The sequence below is a fragment of the Danio aesculapii genome, chromosome 4, assembly GCF_903798145.1.
Source record: "Danio aesculapii chromosome 4, fDanAes4.1, whole genome shotgun sequence".
Lineage (NCBI taxonomy): Eukaryota > Metazoa > Chordata > Actinopteri > Cypriniformes > Danionidae > Danio > Danio aesculapii.
Genome location: NC_079438.1, coordinates 45,111,447 through 45,134,172, shown reverse-complemented (window position 1 = coordinate 45,134,172; position 22,726 = coordinate 45,111,447). Strand labels below are relative to the sequence as shown.

The 22,726-nt window shown below is 33.9% G+C and overlaps 1 protein-coding gene across 1 annotated transcript; it reads right to left on the bottom strand.

Annotated features, from left to right (window-relative positions):
* Window positions 1-619: 619 nt before the first annotated feature.
* On the bottom strand, window positions 620-13,484 carry twf1b (twinfilin actin-binding protein 1b). The gene is made up of 9 exons (XM_056455790.1): window positions 13,400-13,484; window positions 12,651-12,728; window positions 10,239-10,417; window positions 7,282-7,377; window positions 7,084-7,188; window positions 3,973-4,098; window positions 3,587-3,737; window positions 1,934-2,055; window positions 620-1,472 (listed from the first exon to the last, which is right to left on the bottom strand). The coding sequence occupies exons 1-9, from the start codon at window positions 13,422-13,424 to the stop codon at window positions 1,305-1,307; spliced, it is 1,050 nt and encodes a 349-aa protein (XP_056311765.1). The 5' UTR covers window positions 13,425-13,484; the 3' UTR covers window positions 620-1,304.
* Window positions 13,485-22,726: the final 9,242 nt, after the last annotated feature.

Here is a 22,726-nt window from a genome sequence, read left to right as displayed (position 1 = left end):
GGAATCAGTGTATGGAGGTTCGTACAGTCTCTTCCCTTATGAGTGGTTACAACAGCATCCCAAGTGAACTGAACTCATGCATTAGTGTGGTTGCGGATGGCTTGAAATGGAGACTGGCCATTAGTTGACATGGAAAACATTGGTTCAGACAGACAGGATGGTCATAAACCCCTGAAGATGTTCGACAACAATATTGTCTGGACAAACAGCTTAGAAAAATAGCATCTCTGCAGGTTCAGTCTTCACTTGAAGAACGTGGGAAAATAGATACGATTGATTTGTGTTGTGACGGATTCTATCATAATAATGTCTATAATAAATCTTACTTAAAAAAAAAAAAAGAATCGAATAACAATTAAGAATTAATACATAAAAAAAGGTATTTTCAGCACAATTTTCTTGGCAAATCCTTCATTGAAATAATCCATACAAGCTTCAGTGGCTGCAAAAATACTGATACTGTTGAACTTAATTTTTTGGTCATGCTTTAAAGGGATAGTTCATCTTAAAATTAAAATGAGCTCGCACTCAAGTGGGTCCAAACGTGAGCTTTTTCGTGATATATAGATATATATATATATATATATATATATATATATATATATATATATATATATATATATATATATATTTATTTATTTATTAACGTGATATTTTGAATAATTTTAGTAACCATTACCTATTAAACAAATGAAGAGCAAGTCACAAACCCTTAATTTTTGGATGAACCGTCCCTTTAATTTATTTTTATTTTTTTTTTACCCGGAATCAATCACAAAGTTGATTAATAATGCCTTATAAAACATATCTGACCTTCAACACAAGGAAAGATTTAACCCTTCTGTCCATGTTCTCCAAACACAAATCCCACTAAAACCAATTTCCCAGACAAATATTAATGCTAAAATGTAAATCTACCACTGAAAGTGCGGTTTGCACCTGGACTAGATTACACGCGTTTCATTTTTGAAGATTATCTTGTGGAAAATATAAGCACTAAATGGAGGATCTCCATCCGTATTGCACTCTATTGGCTAATATGCAGGTAAACAGCGTAATAGCGTAAAAACAAAACTATTACCAGGAGCTTCTTAAAATACATTCTAGTGTACATCAATCTGTTTTCTTCAACCTAGCGTTTCATATTGCAAGCTACAAAGTGTCATTTCACAGGCTTTAGTGTTGTACTTTGTGCATAGATCAGTCTAAAGCGCTGTGGTCTACATGAGTCAAGGTAAAAATAGGATTGGCTTGAGGACGGGATTCATTAGACTAAGTGTCAGTCGTGGAATAGGAAGAGGGTTTTAATCGTCGTCGCCGCCGTCCCCTGGTGCCCGTGTGATTCGACGGCCTCCTCTTTTCCCCGTTGGCCCCTTGGGTTTGGCAAAAGCTTGCTTGTGCGCATGTTGTTTGGGGTGAACCTCTTCGTACATAAAGTCACTGGTTAGTTCGTCACCATTGTCGATTTCCAGCTGAAAAGGTGAAGAAGCACGAAATGAAAAGCTATAACATTAAATACACATTCAAGCTTCAAGGAATTAAAGGGGAAGTTCACCACAAAATGAAAATCCGCTGTTTTTTTATTCACTCTCAGGTCATTCAGGAGTTTTTTTCTTAGTATAACAGTAAACAATATTCTCATATTAATCATTCCGCTTCATAAGACCTCAATGTATTATCAGAAGCAGCAAGTATTAATTTTGTTTTGCCTGTATATATTTTTACTTTCAAAGTGCTGATAGCCATTGACTTGACTTTATGAAATCACCAAGCACTATAGTTTCAGCTAAAAATATTATTTGATGTTCTTCTAAAGAATAAAAGTACATTTCTAATAGCCTGAGGTTGAGGAAATGTACCTATTTTTAGAGTGAACCATCCCTTTAAACAGCATGGCGTACGCTGTACTTTATACTAAAGTAACATGTAATACCTTTTTGGCAATTTCAATGCCCAAGTTTCTCTCCACTGTGTCTATGAGAGGGTTCTTGCAGCTTGAATACAGCATTCTCTCCTTGATGCTGCATTTATAACCAGGCATAGAGTAGATGAACACTGCAGACACAAAAAGATTAATCACATTGGCTGCGTTCAGAGACTATCATCAGATGTTCCTAATCAATAAGTTTATTTTGTGTAATGTACCTTTATTTATTATGCCTAAGCTGTACTCAGCATTTGATAGGAATTCCAATTTAGATAAATCAGGAATATATTTAAATTACATAATTCTATGAATATAAATAGTTATTTCATGAAGATGCATTAAATTGAGGCTTACAAAAGACAATTATTTTATATAAATTATCCTTTGCAGAGCTAATCCTTCTACTTGACATGAATGTCATATCAAGATGCTGATTAGGCAGCATGATTATTGCACAGTTGTGCTTTAGGCTGGCCATAATAAAAGGCCACTCTAAAATGTGTGTAAATATAATTATTTTTCCCAGAAATGTTTGTTGTTTTGATCATGTGCCACTGTAGACTCACAATATATTCAGCTTTAAACCACAGGAACAAATAACATTTTAAAATATTTATATTTAACTATGTTTTAAATTATAAAACTATTACTTTACAATTATTATTTTATAGTATTAATGCTCAAATAAATAGAATGATCTCCTATGATCTCACACAGACACACACGCATGCCACACACACTATTATCACTCAGCATGACATATATATGTAAAATCAATTCAATAGATGTATGACATAAAGCAGTAAAGCTATATTTAATATTTTGATCCCTGTAAACATCTTAACCCATTTCAAAGGCTGCATTTACACTGCATGGTTCAAGTGACTCAGTTTTTTCTGTCATGTGGCACAGATCGGAAATGGCCCGTGGACGTGCAAGCAGGAAGAAAAAACACATGGATTTACTTAAATCAGATTCAGGCCTTGCTCATATGTGGAAATTTATCCGATATGAATCGGATCCGTGCCTTTGTGTTTCAGGTAGATCAGATTTTCACCTGCCAATGCAAGTCACGCATCATTAAAAACCATAGCGAATGACATCAACTCTGGCGCTTTTATTTCAGAACAGACTTTAGTAGAGTCTCAAACCTTAAATCTCATACACGAGGACTAAAAAAAGCTTTTATATTGTCATGTAGCACAAGTATTTAAGCATGTTAACAAGAGAGAGAGAGTGTAACCAATATAAACTAATATAAAACATTTGCAAATCATCACGTGCATAAATCACGCCAAGGACATGACATTAAAATGCATACTGATTTAAAAAGGCCTAGATTAAAAGAAGATGGCTGAGTGAAAACTTTTCTGTCTTAAACTATAGTAAAAAAAATGAAACCCTGCAAACAGATTAAATCCAGGAATGGAGAAAAGGGCGCTCTTTTATTATCAGTTGTCCGTCAGTTTTTCCTGATCATTGCTACTTTGCCATGTGCAGTGTAAATGCAGACAATCGGATACGAGTCACTTTTAAAAGACGATGTAAACAGATCATCAAAAAATAAATAATAATAATCGGATAATCACAAAATCAGAATTGGCCATCAAGATCTGCAGTATAAATGCAGCCAAAGACTATTCAATGTGTGTCTCTTACCTGTAGACTCAAGGTAGTCTCCTTCATGAGAGTGTTTGTAGAGGAAAAAGTGATACCTAGCAGCATCTTTTGGGATCCTTTTAGGCAGATCTTTCAGATCCGTTGGAGCCGTACCAGATAATTTAATGGATTCGTTAGGAAAATCTATTTCCTGTTAATAGAACATAATCAATTAACATCGCATAGTAGCTCAGTAATAATTAACCAGCTCTTTTTCTGTCACATCACATGGAGGTCAACCCAACCAGTCTGTAAAGTAAACATACAGATCCGGATATGATGCATTTCCAAATATACAGAGCAAATGAGTTCTAAAGGCAGGATAATATGCTATTGTTCAGAGCTGCTGGGAGCGGTGGAGGCAATAAAAAAAAGGCCTGAAGTACCAGCTGAACGTAGTTAATCCTCTTGTCCCTGAACTGCTCCAGAGCCTGAATAGCATCTCTCTGCATAGGGAAGGCCACTCCCTGAAGAGTCTGCTGCTTTGTGTCCACATGGACGTCTGTCTGCAACTGAAACACACAGGACATCCTTAAACAAGGTCTATGCACTGGTCTGTAATCAGCAAACCAATCATTAAAAGAATAGATTGCAACTAGGCAGTTTAATTTTTTGTAGAAGGAAAGTATTTAAAATATTTATAATTTCTGAAAGACAGTGTGTCGGTTGACGAGGTTCATTTTTAGCATTTTTCCTTTAACAACAGTAATCTGATAGTGATTGTGCTGCTTTGGCTTTTTCAGGGAAAATTATTGTGATATACCGGTTGCAGCAGAGAAATACTGGGAAATGCCATCAGAACCGAACACCATGTTTAAAAAAAACGAGGTATGTATTGAGCCGTAAGCTAACTGTATTGTTGCATCCCTAATAAATGCAATATCACACTGCTACAAGTGTGATATTGCTCATATAACTACAATATATAATCCTCTTCAGTACTATATTTAATAAATGGAACGTCGAGACTTCTAATCTCATTCACTTCCATTGATTTTAACCCTTAAAGCAGCTCATTTTGCTGCTTCATGCCACAAACATGCATTTTCTTATTAAATTATTTATATTTTCATTCATTAAGTCTCCAAATTAGCATTTTAAAATGACGTCAGAAGGATCATGTGACACTGAAGACTGCAATAATGATGGTGAAAATTAAAATAAGTTTCTGTATTGTAGTCAAATTGTAATAATGTTTGAAATTATTTAATTTTTAAAAGTTATTTGATCAAATGCACGTATAAAAAACAAGCTTATAGAGGAGTACACTTAAATTAAATAATACAGTGTACATTTTAAAACTGCAGGCTGCATTCTATAAAGCGCCCGCTGAATGAACTTCCAGCTCTGCCAGGATTGGGAGCAGCGTTTCATCCTGCCATCTACTCAATAAAAATCTCCCTTTCAACAAATTAATAAAAATAAAACATTCCAAAGCTGCTTTCCTCCCACTCATACATGTAGATTAGTGTAGCATTATCTTCCTCCCACAGCTGCTTCTGCTCTGGGCGAGAGCCGTGAGCCGTTTGATTGGTTCATTTAATGGCCTGTCATTTAGAAACAGCCAATAAAGAGAGCAAGAGTCTGCAGAGGGCAGGTCTGGCAGCATCCTGTACCAGTGGTTCCAGAAGCTGCCTTAAATGAGAGAGCAGCGCACGCGACTCAGCTTTTCTATTTTTAGTCTGCGTATGTTTGATGTTAAATATTACATGCGCTTATGTTTTTGGCAGAATCTTTTCTTCCATAAATCACATTAATACAGTAGGCTTTTAGCATTAAGATGGCAAAAGGTTGTGTGCATGGTGATTTCTTTCTAAACGTATAACGCATATGGGAAAATAAATGTGATTAGTGTATTGTGCAGTTATGTTTATTATATACTGTATGTGATTTAAATAGCCAAGTATAATTATCAAAACGACCCATATATATATATATAGCAAAAGCATGCATTTACATTAGATTTTATATAATATTTTTAATTTTAAAAAAGTATAATATTATATTGAAAATTTAAATACTGTATATAGATATCAAAACAGTAAACATTGTTAGTGTTTTTTTTTTTTATTATTATAAGTAATAATGTTTTTCCCCTCACCAGCTTCACTGGCTATTAAATGCCAGATAAAAATGCACTTTTTTCTAGGTCCATATATTAATAATCAAATATATATTTCCCCAAAATGTGCACATGAATATTTAATAAATATAATGCAATTAAATATCAAAATATATCCATTCAAATGATGAACAATTATTAAAACTAAAATGTGCGCACAAATAAATCTAATTAAAATTAGGTCTGGGCGATAAAATGGATATCGGGATTTACTGACCAAACATCATTGTCAATATCGATAATAAAAAAAAGATCAGTGTGTAGTTTCAGTATGAAGGCTATAGATTTTTTAAAACGTGGCTGCTGAGCGTGCGCCTTGGAAGCAATGCCAATAAGCTCAGGGTGTCAGTTAGTAATTTCCAATGGAGGCGCGTACACGTAACGCACATTTTCCAGGTACCCCTAGTTGAAAAAAAAACGTCAGAATTTTACAAATGCCCTGATTTGCTTCACACATTTCAGTTATAACATCAGACTAATTACCTCAGACAAACACAAAGTACACGCTCACGCTTGTCACTTCAGATCAGAATAACACGAAAATGAGTGCCGTATAGCAGCAGTGAGGAGATTGTAAATAAAAAAGTATGTCACCAGAGTGGCTTTTTGGTTTCTTTTCTTGTGCATCCCAGTCACTAGCTTCCCATCTGAAAGACTTTTTAGCATAGGGGGTAATATAGTCCATCAACTTCACTATTTGTAATGTTGCAGTATGTACTTGAATAATGATGGTTGGTTCCGTTACTTGAAAGCTGAGATCCGATTATCATAGTTTGTTTTGTTTACAGAGTTTGAGGTTTACTGTATCATTATTAGTGACACCTTACAGATGTTGATCTACCTTTACCATTGCACACACTTTGTAACAGTTTTTTTTTATCAAGTTTAAGAGTCTCTTTAACACTTATGGGCATTTTATTATAAAGAAATCTGATATTTTGTTGAAATATTTTTGGTTTTGATTATTAAATCTATTTGCCTTAGTAATGTTGGTAAATTAAAATAAGGTGGTAATAATCCTAATAATCCTAAATGTATTATAAAAATATTCAATAATTATCAATATCAATTGATATGAAACATGATATTGTGATAATTTTTTTTGCAATATCGCCCAGCCTTAATTAAAAAGTAAAAAAAAAAGAAATACCATGTGCTCATATAGAAAAAAATAGAATAAATAATGCTCAAAGTGCTTAATTATCGTAGATCACTAAACAGCGTTCTAAAGACTATTCTGATTTCATAAAGATCCATCATTGTGTTCGCCAGCTTAAAGAGGATTTTGCACATAATGTACTGAAAGCTTCAGCTCATGACGTTACTGATGCTCACGGCGTCTGAGTGTGTGTGTTTGTGCTGAAGTCAGCTTTACCTCATTGAGTTTGATCTGCCTCAGCTCCTCCTCTGCTGCAGTCAAAGGCAGCGGCGCCGCCTGCGAGCTCAGGTACTTTTTATAGCCATTTAGAGAGACGTCGTCCTGTGCAGGGCAGACAGAGATGCATTAGAGAGAAACCTGTGGCTCAGATCTGTTCAGGAGAGCATTTGGCAGCTCAAGTGCAATATATCATACCTTCACTGTGCCAAAAATCTCCTCTTTAATGTGGCCGCCGCCAAATTCTTTCTTCAGCGTGGCCCTCGTAGCAGCATATAACATCTTTTGTCGAACCTGAAAAGAAAAAAGGTTTGCTTTCAAACAAGGCTTCTGAATCACTGCATTTATGAGCTGTAGTTGTTATAGACCATTTTGAGGGATGTAAACAAAAACAATGGTCCCAACGTATTTCCTGTTTTACATTTTTAATTTCTGTAGCTTCCAAAAATACAAAAAGAGCCATATATTGATGAATAATGTTTTTAAAGCTGTTTTAACATGAAGTTATGATTGAATTGCTTTTTGCTACAGTTATGAAATTGTTTGATAAACAGGAAATGTTTATGGGCCAATGACATGACCAAATAGAAATGGTCTATAACATAATAATATTATCCTCAAAACAAGCAAACAGAAATAAATAAATGCTTTATCATGGTTGATGCAGGTGTCAGCAAGTTACATTTAACACTTTAAGACATTTTAAGACCATTTTGAATTAAATTTTAGACTCATACAGGGCTAAACGCTTTGAGTTTTTCGGATTGCCCAGTTGGAAAAGTTTTATTTGCCCTACCAAACTTTTTTTGAATAATTTAACAAATATTTTAAATGTTGTCAAAACAAGCAAGCTCTAGTTGTATACATACATTTTTTTTCAACATAATCTTTCTGTAAAAAAATAAAGGATGTTTTAAAGGTTTTAAAATCTATAATAAACTAAACGTATGCTCAACAGTCAGCTTCTTCAGCAGTAAATAAATGAAGAACTTTGAAACAAGTGTTATTGTAAGGCTAATAATTGAAACATGATGGTAAATAGTTCAAATTACACTCCTAAAGTTTTACTGAGATGGATTGTTGGTGATTGTATGGGTGTTAATGGCCAGATTGGGTAGCTATACATGAACAAAGGAAAATTAAGACCTGTTCAAAAAAGATTTAAGACCTACAACACAATATTTCAGTAAATTTAAGACTTTTTAAGGCCTAAAATGCAGTTTTTGAGATTTAAGATTAAGACTTTTGAAGACCCTGCGGATACCCTGTTTATATATATATATATATATATATATATATATATATATATATATATATATATATATATATATATATATATATATATATATATATATATATATATATATATATATATATATATATATAAAGTGATACATTTAAATATTATATATTATAAAGCAAGACAAAATATGGCAATAACATTAATAACAACAATTATTTTTTTTTCTAGATTATTATAGTTAACATACAATAAGACACTAAAACTGTTCCAGATATTTTTAAAGTTTCAGTTAATTTAATATGATGATTATTACATTAAACTAGGACTACTGACTAATATATAAACTGTTAAACACCATAAATAATATACTCACAATTTTAAAATAAAATAAATAGATGGACATAATTAAAGATAAATAATAATAACAAAACTAGCTATTTTTGCCCTAGAGTGAATCAGAAAAAAGGGTATGATATTTATATTGAACTGAACTGAATCATTATGGGTGTTTCCCAGCGATGGGTTGCAGCTGTAAGGGCATCCACTGCGTAAAACATATGCTGGATAAATTGGCGGTTCATTCCTCTGTGGCGACCTCAGATTAATAAAGAGACTAAGCCGAAAAGAAAATGAACAGAATCATCGGTGAACATACTGCAGCATTCTGTGAACCTAAAGCAAAACCAGCATTTAGTGGAACTGAATGTATCATATGAACTGAACTTGTTTCCCACTGATGTAACCTCATTAGCTCTTGTGCGCTGTTCGAAGGTAAAAAAATAAATAAACAATCCAGTTCCCAATTACTTTTTATATTGAGAATATGCCATTTTGTGTGTTTCAACTTGACAATCGGTGACATCGTTTATGAATTTGGCAATTAGAGAGTTGAATCCTGTAATTTTACAAGCAATTTAGTAGTTTTGATCAGGACTGAGGTTGATTAACAGATTTATGCAAAAACAAATTTAAAAAATATTGATCTGATGCATTTTTACAGTGGTTTTATTTAGTGGATGTTGTCATATATTGCGTGTCATTGATTTTTTTGTTTTTAATTCAAAGCATTTCCTCAAAATATGTGTCAAAATAAGATTTGGCACCAAAAAATTATTCTACTAGCTGAAACACAGAAAAAGTGATGGCCAAATTAAGACTCAAAAATCACCCCAGAGTGGATGAAAACATCCCCAACAGTTCATAAGGGTTAATTCCTGATTTATTCCCAAAAAGCTGCTTTGACATGACTTGCCTTGTATATTCGCTCTATAGAAACCAACATAACAAAAAATGAGAGAGTACTAAAATTAGAATAGCATCTCAATGGTCCTAAAATTAAATTAAGAGTAATGTTATAGTAAAGCTCTTGGTCTGAGCAATTTGATCTTGGTCTGGATCCGCATGAAAGAGCGACACATTTGGGTGTCCACATTTTTGTTTCCCTCTAGTCGTTGAACATTGAGGGAGAAAATTAGAATTGCAAATCCGTAGCACAGGACCACAACTGTCTGCTTTCTGCATCGTCACCGTGCTTTTTATTTAGAACAAAAAAAGCACAGTGAACAGTAGATTACCATCAAGAACGCACAATACAAGCTTACCTGATATCATTTCAGTGTGTAATTGATCACATCAAAGCTGGATCTCCATCATCATCATCATCATCATCATACACATTTACTTCAGAAATACAACAATGCTACAATAATGAGCAGATCCACATAGTGCTGCGAAAACCTCTTATTATAGGCTGCTTTTCTATGGACAGGCTTAACTGGGAAGCAGATATTTTAAAGAGCTTTAAACCAGAGCTACTATATATGGAGTGCATGGATTAAAATGCACTGAGCGACGCCTTCTAATGATTTCCTTTGGCCTGAAAGAAGACGAAAGCATGCAAACTAAATTTTACCGGCGAGTGATCCGGAGACCAGGCTAGAAAGACCCATTCATAGCCCTGGTTGTTGGTGGTGTCCAGCCTGTAGAGGAGGTATGAGGGCATGTCGTCCTCCACGAGGGGTAGAACGCAACCGTCCCATTCCTGGTCCCATTTCTTAGCAGCTCGCTTGCTTCCTCCAAGAACTAACTTCTCTGAGTAAACACAATAAAAAAAAGAGGAAGCGGGGATGAGATTCTTGTAGTCGTACGTGTAGTCGTACGTAGTCACGGTGGTAGCCGGAATATTACTGTTAAAAATACGGTATAGACCTTGAAATCAAATTTTACGGTAAACTACTGTTCATTTCATTATTTTGTAGACTTAAGTACTAACATCTAAAAATGTCACCTTTGTTATACTGACAAAAACACAACTGTAAGAATTTAGTGATGTGGATATCATATGACGAACTAAAGCTTATTACAAACTGTTTTAAATAAGCAGTGAAATTGACTAATATGTATGTAATTTTAATCACACAATGATGGCCATAATGGCGTTTAGTAAAACATGAAATTAATGCAAGAAGCATTACAATAAACATTAGGGCTGCGCGATATTGGAAAAACTAAACTAATTACTAAACACCATAATGGCGTTTAGTAAAACATGAAATTAATGCAATAAACATTAGGGCTGCGTGATATTGGAAAAATTTTACATTGCGATTTTTTTCTCTCTCTGAGATATAATTTCACCAGATGACTTAAATACCTCTATTTGCAAAGTCATTACTTGGGATAATTTTGTAGGGGAGTGAAATATAAATATAATTTTATGTAATTTCTCATATACATAAACTACATATGATATTATCATAAATAAACACAATGATATCAAATATTAAAGGGAAATAAACCGTGCTTTTTGGCTTTCAGGAGAGAACAACAGTTATCAGATGCAGATATTGAGATTGCAGATATTGACATTAATCAAATGTAAAATAGTACTGTATAGTGTTCACCATATAAATAATTGAATAAAATTAATCGTTATGAAACTTCTTTATGCACTACAAAATGCTTTAAGCTCTTCAAATGCACACACAGGCCTTTAAAAAAAATTAGGGAATCTTCTGTCCATTCCATATCAGTTTTTAAACAAAAAAAAAAAAAAGGAAAACTAAGAAAATGGCTGTTTTTTTATTTCTTTTGCTCACAAAAAAAAAAAAGATTTTGGCTGGATTTTCGTTTTTTTGTTTAGGGTAGGAAAACGAATAAACGACTTTAAAATTCATTATACACATGTAAGCAGTGCTGAAACGTCCTGAAATGTTTTCCTACCATAAAACAAAAAACGAAAATCAAGCCAAAATCTTTTATTTATTTACAAAATTATTTATTTATTTTATTTTTTTAATTTTTTTGTGAGCAAAGAAAAACGGTTGTTTCTTAGTTTTTCTTTTTTTGTTTGAAAATGGATATGGAATGGACAGAAGATACCCTGATTTATAAAACATGACATGCAGATGACAAACTTTCTGTCTATTACAGTTCAATTCTGCAGTGTATCCATAGATCTTGTGTGTTTTGACCTGTGGTTTCTGGTCATCTATAATCCTAACTCAACGTTGCATATCTTACGATGTGACAATGTGGACGCAAACATTGCGATATCGATGCTCAAATTATACATTGTGCAGCCCTATTAAACAGTATTGATCAACATTAGATAAAACTTAAAACTAAAAAAGCAACAACATGGTAATAACAGCATAACAATTAAGGAAATGTATTTAATGATTTAGAGCATTACAAATACTTCTCAAAATCTCAGCTTCCTCGTCTGAACAAAGTTTAAATAATAGGCTAGTAGGATTGAATTGAAACGAACCAATTAGATCATAATGAATATGTCAGGAATAACTGATGAAAAAAATCTAAATAAAAATCACTGAATTAGCCGAAACATTATTTCAAGTTTATAATATATCTTCAGAAAAATTACATGACATGGAGAAGATTCAACATACTTGTTAAATTAAATGTCACTCATTTTTATTTTAACTAAGGGTTAACAAAATATAAATAAGCCATTTTCCCTTGACAGCAATCAAATAGCTGAACTAGCTAGATTTTTATATACATTTAATTTTAATCGCAGTTTATTTCTACTAAAATAGCATTCGATCATTTTAGTTAACTGTAATAATCATGATGTGAAATACGGATTTTAAAAAAGTAGACCTTAAAAATTAGCAATTTATCTGGATTTATGATTTAGTTTGATTAAAGAGTATTTGTTTTTATTCCATAAACTTTGATTTCTTTTGATTAAAGTAATTAGGTTAAAAACAAATCAAATATGCCAAGTTTTCAGAGATGTTTATACACGATATCAGTGTTTTATCTTCACGCTTTTGCACTCTGATGCATGAAATCTCACCATTCTCAATCACTACTTTGATGAGCCGATATTCTCCGTTCCGGGCCTTTGCAAAGATTTCTTTCACTTCCCCGGTAGCTGAGAAGAGAAAGCACAGGACACAATGAGACCATTTATTCTGATGCGAAACAAAGCTGACCATCTACAGACAACGAAATTGAAATTTGGCTGATAAACCAAAGCCAGAAGTCTAAAGAGGCATTGTTTTAAAGACTGCAGTCCATTCCTGCAGCAGGTTGCAAATTCACCCTGCAAAGTCATCATCTTCAATTGAAACTTCAGCATTGATTCATACTCTTATTGTCATAGTAAAACAACCTCACTGCAGTAAAAGCTTAATGTAAACAGACGTTCATTGCATAACGCTTAGCAACACCTTTGAATTAAGGTGACACGGTTATTACAGATGGACCTTTGAAACCTGCTGCCTTCCTTATAAGTGCACAGCCCTCAGCCTGACTACACACTGATAGTGACAGACTAATCGGAGTTTATTTGCATGACCATATTAGAGCAACAAAAGGCAGAGTAGAGTTGACACAGATTCACAGGCTGACTCTGGTTTGTTTACTGCAAGCGCTCAATAAAACTCCATAAGGTAATTCAGTCTCAGCGGCGGCGACCACCACAACAACAGGTTATTCTGTTTGCAAACAAGCGCTATATATACAAACGGGCTATAAAGCGACGTGACAGACTTCGTCTGGCGTATTTGAATCGACGGTAGGAAAGATCGCGAAGGGTTTTACCTTGGATGCCGGTTTGATGAGACATTCTGGCTCTCTCGCGTCGGCCGGTTGGTTGATGGTAGTAGTGAAAGAACACGGAAGTCGGAGAACGAACTACAGTCATTTGAGATGCCTGTCATGCGATGTCATTACGTGGCCCCGCCCACTGCGGCGCACTGTGTTGTGTATATATTGTGTATATATTGTGTATAGATAGCCTATATACACAGCCCATATGTGTGTGTGTGTGTGTATGTATGTATGTATGTATGTATGTATGTATGTATGTATGTGTGTGTGTATATATATATATATATATATATATATATATATATATATATATATATATATATACACTCAAAATATGTAAATATATGTAAATATCCTGTATTTTTGTACTTTTATGTATATTATATTGATATTTATTTATTAGTTTGGAGTCGGTGAAAATTTTTAGATAAAAAACTAACAAAATAATAATGATAACTATAATAAATTTATAAATAAGCAGCAATAATAATAATAATAATAATTAAGAAAAGTTGGTTGAAACAAGTAAATAACAAATAAATAAGCCTATTGATCAGTAGAAAAACAATGTAGTGAGGTAGCTTACTTAATTATGTTCCAAATAATCGTGTGACAATTTTTATGCTATAAATTGGGACTTTATATGGATCGAAGACATTTTGATGTCTATATCCAGTTAAATTAGGTATAATATTATGTGGTCATTTATTTGTGGTTCAATAATTGCTATAAGGTAACATTTAATGGGCATTTTACCTTTAAAGCATTTTAAAAATGTTCAATAGCTATTATTATTTGCTCAAAAAATACTAAACAGGGCACATATGGTGTTGAATAAAATACATATACAGAAAAAAAAATGAAATACAAATACATATGGTGTATTTATAATACATAATACACATTAAAAATGACTTTCCCCATTATTTATGACAATATATACAATATATATATATATGACAATTTATGTGAGCTGAAATTAAACAAACAAATTAAATTGAACATTATTCAATTTAAATTGAACATTATTATGCTTTTACAATTTGTAATATCATATCCTTAATAAGAAACAGTATAGATAGACATTTAAATGTTAATATGCTGTCCTTCTGCGGCATCCAAAAGACAGAAAAGCCCTGCGCAGTCTACGCTGAGAGAAGCAGGCCACTGGCATTAAGCTCCATGCACTTGGGACAAATCTTGGAAGCAGTGGAATTTCTCAAATGCAGGGTGGGGTTGCGAACATCCCACAGACATTCTATATAAATATACTCTCCGACTATAGTGTTGATTCAGTTGCTGCGCCTGCATGTGTGTTAAATTAACCACAGACTCAGCAGGGAGGAGCCAGCAATACAGCAGTTCATAGTAAAAGTAGACTAAACCTTCTTTGTGAATTAGAGGTTACCGGGCCACACACCCTTAATCAAGATCCTCTGCAACAGTTCTCTGTATAATAATGTACTCTATTTTAAGGAGACACTGCTATTATTATAAGCTGCCAGTTAATTACTTAAAAGCCCTTTTGCTTCTTACTAGCATTCCTTGGTATGCTCATATTTTGTTATATTGTCATATAATGGGGAAAGTGACTGTGTTTTTGTGCTCCTGTTTATCTGGTTATGCTAAGCACACAAAGGGCAACTGAAAGTCACAGCTGTGAAATGCAGAGCGCCTGGATTTTCAGGACTACTTGCATTCATTATGTTCTAGAGGATCATTTATAATCAAAGTAAATGAGGACATACCAGTAATAAGACAAAAAGCTCAAGAATTCAAATACACATGAATCAAAAGCTGTTATTTATGTAATGAACAATGGCTGAACTACATATTAAAGCAAATAACCAATCATTAACCCTTTGTAATCACAAATGAACTATGGTCTTGTAATGCTCTGTAATAGTTTAACCATATATATGTGGTTTCACCAAAACATTTACTGCTTTTTCACTATAATAAAACTGTGGCCTTATGAACATTTTGCATAGAAAAGCATTCATGATTTTATTACAGTAAATATGTACACTACCTGACAAAAGTCTTGTCGACGATCCTAGTTGTAAGAGCAACAAATAATAACTTGACTTTCAGTTGATCATTTGGAAAAGTAGCAGGGTACAGTAGATTTTTCTGATGAATCATCTGTTGAACTGTATCACAATCATCACAAATACTAGAGAAGACCTTATGGAACCCGCATGGACCCAAAATTCTTACAGAAATCAGTCAAGTTTGATGAAGACTAAATCATGGTTTGGGGTTACAATCAGTGTGGGGGTGTGCGAGAGATCTGCAGAGGATGCAACATCAACAGTCTGAGGAATCAAGACATTTGTGCTGCCCATTACATTACAAACCACAGGAAAGGGCAAATTCTTCAGCAGGATAGCGCTCCTCATACTTCAGCCTCCACATCAAAGTTCCTGAAAGCAAAGAAGGTCAAGGTGCTCCAGGATTGGCCAGACCACTCACCAGACATAACCATTATTGAGCATGTCTGGGGTAAGATAAAGGATGCATTGAAGATGAATCCAAAAAATCTTGATGAACTCTGGGAGTCCTGCAAGAACGTTTCTTTGCCATTCTAGATGACTTTATTAATAAGTTATTTGAGTCATTGCAGAGATGTATGGATCCTCCAAGCTTATTCATTCTTTTTCTACTGCACCATGACTTTATATTCTATACTGTACATTATTTCTGTTAAGCATCAAGACTTTTGTCTAAGCAAAGTCAGACCTGACTGTCCTAACTAAATAACAAAAAAATCAAGGCATGATCATATTTTATTTTGGTAAAATAAGCATAATCTAGAGGCCTTTGCCTTTCATATAAGCCACTTCTGATACCAAATGATTAACTAGAAGTCAAGTTAAAACTTGGATAGGCGACAAGACTTTTGTCAGGGAGCTTAAATATTTGTAAACTCAAAATTACCATTTGTATAACAGTTTTACTATAATACTATGGTCAGTGTTGCACAACCATGGTTAATTCAACGACGACAACAACAACAACAACGTTTTAATTAAAAAAATAAATGTATATGTGTGGTAAACTATTGTTAATTTTTGCAAGGGAAATATATTTGTTAAAATGTGCACACACAAATAAAGGTACAAGAGCTGTCACTGGGGTGGTACATATTTGTACTTAATGGGTTCATATAAATTTGGTACCTCAAAGGTGTATATTAGTACCTAAAAAATTCAAGACAACATTATTATTTAACATATTATTATTATTATTATGAAAGCAAGAGTCCTAGTTTACCACAAGATGGCAGCATTATATAACAGTTTTTGGAGCTCCTCTAACCATGACCTCACTTATATATTTTTATACAAGTTTAAATTAAATATGAAATCCAGAAAAGCAGTTGCATATTTACACTATTGTTTTCCTCAAGATGTTTACGTTCTCATTTAACAGACTTACTGGAATAAATGAATCACTGAAAGCCTCCTCTGAAAAAAGACAACAAACCAAAATGTGATTTAAATTCACAGGACAAAGTTAACAAGCTGTCGCGAGACTCATAAGCAGACTGTCAGCAAGCTTCTCATACAAGTACACACATATATATATATATATATATATATATATATATATATATATATATATATATATATATATATATATATATATATATATATATATAGAGAGAGAGAGAGAGAGAGAGAGAGAGAGAGAGAGAGAGAGAGAGAGAAAACCCCCCCCACATAAAACCCCGATACTGCCTGGTCTTCCAGTAATGAGAAAATAAATAGACCCATCCGAAGCTGCCATCAGGTGTTTGTCCAGCACTGAACGGTTAAATCAAAATACATATAGAGCCCATAACTCAAGCTGTCTCATTTGTTTGAGTGTGTGTGTGTGTCTTAGGCATAGACTGTGAAAGAGAATGAAAATGTGTAGGCTTCTATTTTTTTATTTGTGTGCGTGGGAGGCAGATAGAGAAAGGTAGAGAGCAGAATAGATAGAGCCTGAAAAGATATTTCTGTTCAAGACTATGATATTAGTGTTCATAATTATGTATGTATGCCCTCTCTTAACTATAATAGACCAAACTGTTAGCACCTTTCATATGTCATTACTGAACACCATCACTACAGTAAAACCCCACCATTCATCTGCTTACCCAAACAAAAAAACTATTTACACCTCAAAGATGTTAAGCTGCGTGTGAATGATCTGCTGGAAAATACACAGGCATTGGTCATGAAATGGATGATTTTCTTTGTTGTTGTTTTGTTTTATCGCTACTGAAAACGTTCTTTTCTTCATCCGTCAGTGGGCTCCGGGTCTGGCATCGGCTGGCTGCTTCATAGCTCATATCCAGATGGACATCCCTAACTTTTGGTGCTAAAAATTTCATGACCTTCAGTGGCAGAGTAAGAGATTTATGGTCACCGCACCACATCCGCTGCTACATTTCATTTCACAATGCGAGTTTATGCATTTTGTATAAAGAACCACGGAGTTAAATATTTTTTTTTCAGTTTGAGACATGCTGATGTGTGTTTACATGGGATGTTATGACTGTGTATTGTGTATTATGAAATAATTTCCCAGCTGTGATTTACTTTTCAGGTATGAAACATGCGGGGAACACATTTTTTAATAATTCAATAGCCTTTATAACATGCTCAACATTCTCCCAAATTAGCTCTTTCTGAATGACTTCAATTATTTAGTGGTATAGGCTTAGCTTGTATTTATGACACATGATAAACCATGCAGAAGAGTGGATTTTGTTCTGTAATATCAATGTTTATTGTTAAGATTGCTAGCGTGTTTTTAATATTAGTTAACACACTAACATATTTAAACACTTTGCTAAGATATTAGCACATTGCTAAGGTCTTTCTAGCATGATTTAGCACAGTGCTGGCATGTTTTATCATGTTTCTAGCATGTTTTTTTATTTGACACACTAACATAATACAGCGCATTGCTAAGATCTTAATAGCATAATTTATCACAATCCTAGCATGTTTTCTCAGGTTATCAGCATGTTTAGGATATGATTTAGCACAATGCTTGCTTGTTTTATCAGGTTGCAAGGATGTTTTTAATATTATTTAACACACTAACATATTTAAACACATTGCTACGATTTCAGCACATTGCTAAGATCTTTCTAGCTGGATTTAGCACAGTGCCGGCATGTTTTATCACATTTCCTGCATGTTTTTGTATTTAACCCTAATACAATTCAGCACAATGCTAAGACTTTTCCAGCATAATTTAACTAAATTCTAGCATGTTTTAACAGTTTACTAGCATGTTTTGATTGTGATTTAACACACTACCATGATGGTGGCATGTGTTACAAGGTGTCTATCGTGTTTCTCGTGTGATTTAGCACAATGTTGGCAAGTTTTATCAGGTTGCTAGGACTTTTTCAATATTATTCAACACACTAACATATTTAAGTACATTGCTAAGATTTTAGCACATTGCTAATATCTTTCTAGCTTGATTTAGCACAGTACGGGCATGTTTTATCATGTTTCTAGCATTTAAATTTATTTTTAACACACTAACATAATACAGCACATTGCAAAGATCTTAATAGCATAACTTAGCACAATCCTAGCATGTTTTATCAGGTAATCAGCTTGTTTAGGATGCGAGTTAACACACTACCATGATGTTAGCATGTTTTGAAAAGATGTCCAGTATGTTTCTTGTGTGATTTAACACACTCGCTTGAGTTAGCACAATTCTAGCATGTTTTATCAGGTTGCTAGGATGTTTTTAATAATATTTAACACAATAACATATTTAAACACATTGCTAAGATTTAAGCGCATTGCTAAGATATTTCTAGCATGATTTAGCACAGTGCTGACATGTTTTATCATGTTTCCAGCATGTTTCTTTTATTTAACACACTATCATAATTCAGCACATTGCTAAGATCTTAATAGCCCAATTCAGCACAATGCTAGCATGTTTTATCAGGTTACTAGCACGTTTAAAGTGTGATTCAAAACACTACCGTGATGTTAGTATGTTTTATAAGGTGTCGAGCATGTTTTTTTGTGTGTGATTTAACACACTAGCATTATTTAGCATAATGCTGGCATGTTTTATCATGTTGCTAGGATGTTTTTAGTATCATTTAACACACTAACAAATTTAAACACATTGCTAAGATTTTAGCACATTGCTAAGATCTTTCTAGCATGTTTTAGAACAGTGCTGTCATGTTTTATGTTTCAAGTATGTTTTTTATGATTCAAAACACTAACATAATTCAGCACATTGCTAAGATCTTATTAGCATAATTTAGCACAATCATAGCATGTTTTAGCATTTTACTAGCATGTTTAGAGTGTGATTTAACACACAGCCATGATGCTAGCATGTTTTAAAAGATGTATAGCACATTTCTTGTGCAAGTTTCTTGTGCAAGTTTAATAGCAGGTTTTTAGTATTATTTAACACGCTAACAAGAATTAGCACAATGCTAACATTTAAGCTCATTGCTAAGCTCGTTCTAGCATGATTTAACACAATACTGGCATTTTTTATTTATATTGCACATATTGGCACTAAATCATGTTCAGTCTTTTATACAGGTTGATGACTGCAGTTCACACAGTGGCCAACTGTGTTGCTAATAATTTTAGCATATTTAAGAATGTTCTTCATTGGCTATTTGAATGTTCAGAAAATGTTAGTAGAATGTTATGAGTTCCCAGTTCCCCTCATTTCTATTGCTGTGCTCTTGTCCTTATTTAAATATGTTTACAAGATGTCTTTTGTGTCTCCAGAATGTGTCTGTGAAGTTTCAGGTCAAAATACCCATCAGATCATTTATTACACCCAGTTAAAATGTCAATTTTTGGGTCAGATGTAATTGTAGCTGTAGCTGAAAAGGCGCCTGTGCCTTTAAATGCAAATAAGCTGGTTCTCCCACCCACTTTTTGCTATTTCACTTCAGAGAAGGATAATCAGGGTGAGAAGACAGGATAAACACTCAAAGTCAGACAAGATTCACAGTCTAATAAGAGCTAAGATGAATGAGCCACACACAAATGCCGTTACGATGATCGTGCACACACAGCGAGTTTAACTTTTTGTGCTGTTTTTGCTCATCTACCTCGCAGCCTGCCAAACAGGTTAAAATGCTGCTATATAGATATCCATTATAGCTAAGTTACTGTACAAAATAAACCCGGTTTAACATCCACAATCCGAGAATCCTGTGTGTTTGAAGCATCCTCGTTTATAGTTATGTCCACTATGCAGCTTTGGTGATTCCAGCGTTTAAGAATTACATAGCTCAGAGCATATAGTTCGAAATGCTATAAACAATACAAAGTGTAGCACTTACTGATTCTTAAGGTGCAGCTTGATCACAGATAGTTGGAACAGATCTTTTAATCCCATTTTCTTTGCAAATCCTGTTTTGTGGATGTGATTATACGAGTTACTACGGGGCATGTTACTATGCTTATGTCAATCAATATTGAATGGGGAAAACCACACTGCTACATCATGTTACGTCATGCTACATCCAAAAAGTTGATCTTCCACAATAGGTGCCCTTTAAGAAACAAACATCAGAAAACAAACTACAAACAAGCCTAAAACCAAGAAACCCAATGATAGTTCACTTTCTCTCCAAGAGCATTTCCAGCTAACCTAATGACAGTCCACATTTGGTCTACACGAAACACAAGGCTGCCCCTGGGACGTGCAGCCGGCTTCCACCAATTCACAGCAATTCACAGACTTATCAATGAATCAAGAGATGATGTCTGACAGAGCTCTGCCCCAGTGCTGCGCCGTCCATTTTATTAAACTCATATTTTACACTTGTACCAATGCTAGCAAACAGCTAGTGATGCGCGTACATTAAGGAGCGACTCCAGAGGACAGAAGGACATTCCTCTTTGGCTTTCCGGTGTTTTCAGGGGGGCAGGGAACATGGTTTTGTAATCACCCCATCCATTACTCAGGTCATGAAGGGTGGAGGAGACATCAGTCATGGGACGGGGGAGGGAACAACCAGATCTCTCTCTCTTTGACACTTTGCAATTATCTTGTAATTTAATTCCGCTTGTAGTAGCAATATCAAATTAATCTGCTGGACCAGATGAAAAATAGAGAGGATTAAAAACCCGTGTTTGTGATGCTATAGATTCTGTGGCTGTTTTCGGATGTATTGAAGCCTGGAAATAAGACGAGTCCAGCTTTGACAGCACCGTCCATTAAGACACATCTCACCTGTTATTTCCCTCTTTCTTTCAGCTGAATAAACCCGGCTAAACCGTTCTAAAACGCTCTCTGTAATTTGAGGTCTTCATTGGAAGCAATCATAGACTCCAGTGAAGACCTGCACTCTGCTGTTATGTGTGTTTTAGAGATACACACTCAAGCAGAAGATATCCGCCGGTGTTTATATTATATCATAACCAAATGGATTTCAATCAAATTCAACCCAAAGCCAGCTGAATAAAAGATTGTGTAAGTAATAAATGTTCAACAAAAACATCCGCACAATGCCCTTCTTTTACTCTATCTTGTATTTTGGTACTTTAATCTATTAGATGATTAAATAAAGGAAAAAGGGATCTGCACGCATGAGAATAGTCTTCTTCTGCTGTTTTATTTTACATTTGTGTACTGGAAAAGAGAAACTTTTTAGCTCAAAGCCTTCCTCAGTGTTTAAAGAAATTAAATCCCATAACGGTTTCCTATATCGAGTATAAATGTTAAAACAAAGGATTACAGGCACTCTTTGTTGTGAATATAAAAGTATGGAAGATTTACTAATAGTAATAATAATAAAATTTACTAAATATGTTTACAAAATATTAGATTAGATATTATAGAATGCAATATTATAGAAATGATACGGTCAGACTTTATTTTGATGGTCCGTTTGTTGAATTTAAGTTCCTTGATTCTACATGCCTACTAATTCTCATTAGATTACAAGTAGACTGTTAGATTGGGGTTAGTGTAAGTTGACATGTACTTGCAAAGTTTTTAATAGTCAGTTAAATGTCTGTTGAAGGAGCAGTATCAACAGATATTAAGCAGAGAGTTTACTAATACTCAAATTGACCATCAAAATAAAGTGTTTCCATATATACATGTATACATTAAAAATATTACTAATCAGTAAACACTATATAATTAGTATTATTTTAAATGTACATAAAACAGCAAATAATACAAAACATATGCATACCTAAAATGTTTAGTACGCATTAAATATATATGATACATTTAAATATAAAGACATTATATGAATATTATTACAAATTAAAACAAATAATAAATATTAGTATC

Coding starts and splice junctions, on each gene's coding strand:
- twf1b (XM_056455790.1), bottom strand. CDS start 13,424: ATGTCTCATCAAACCGGCATCCAAG. Junction 10,418..12,650: donor CAAAGTAGTGATTGAGAATG/GTGAGATTTCAT, acceptor GTGTTTACTCAG/AGAAGTTAGTTCTTGGAGGA. Junction 7,378..10,238: donor GGTCTCCGGATCACTCGCCG/GTAAAATTTAGT, acceptor TTTTCTTTTCAG/GTTCGACAAAAGATGTTATA.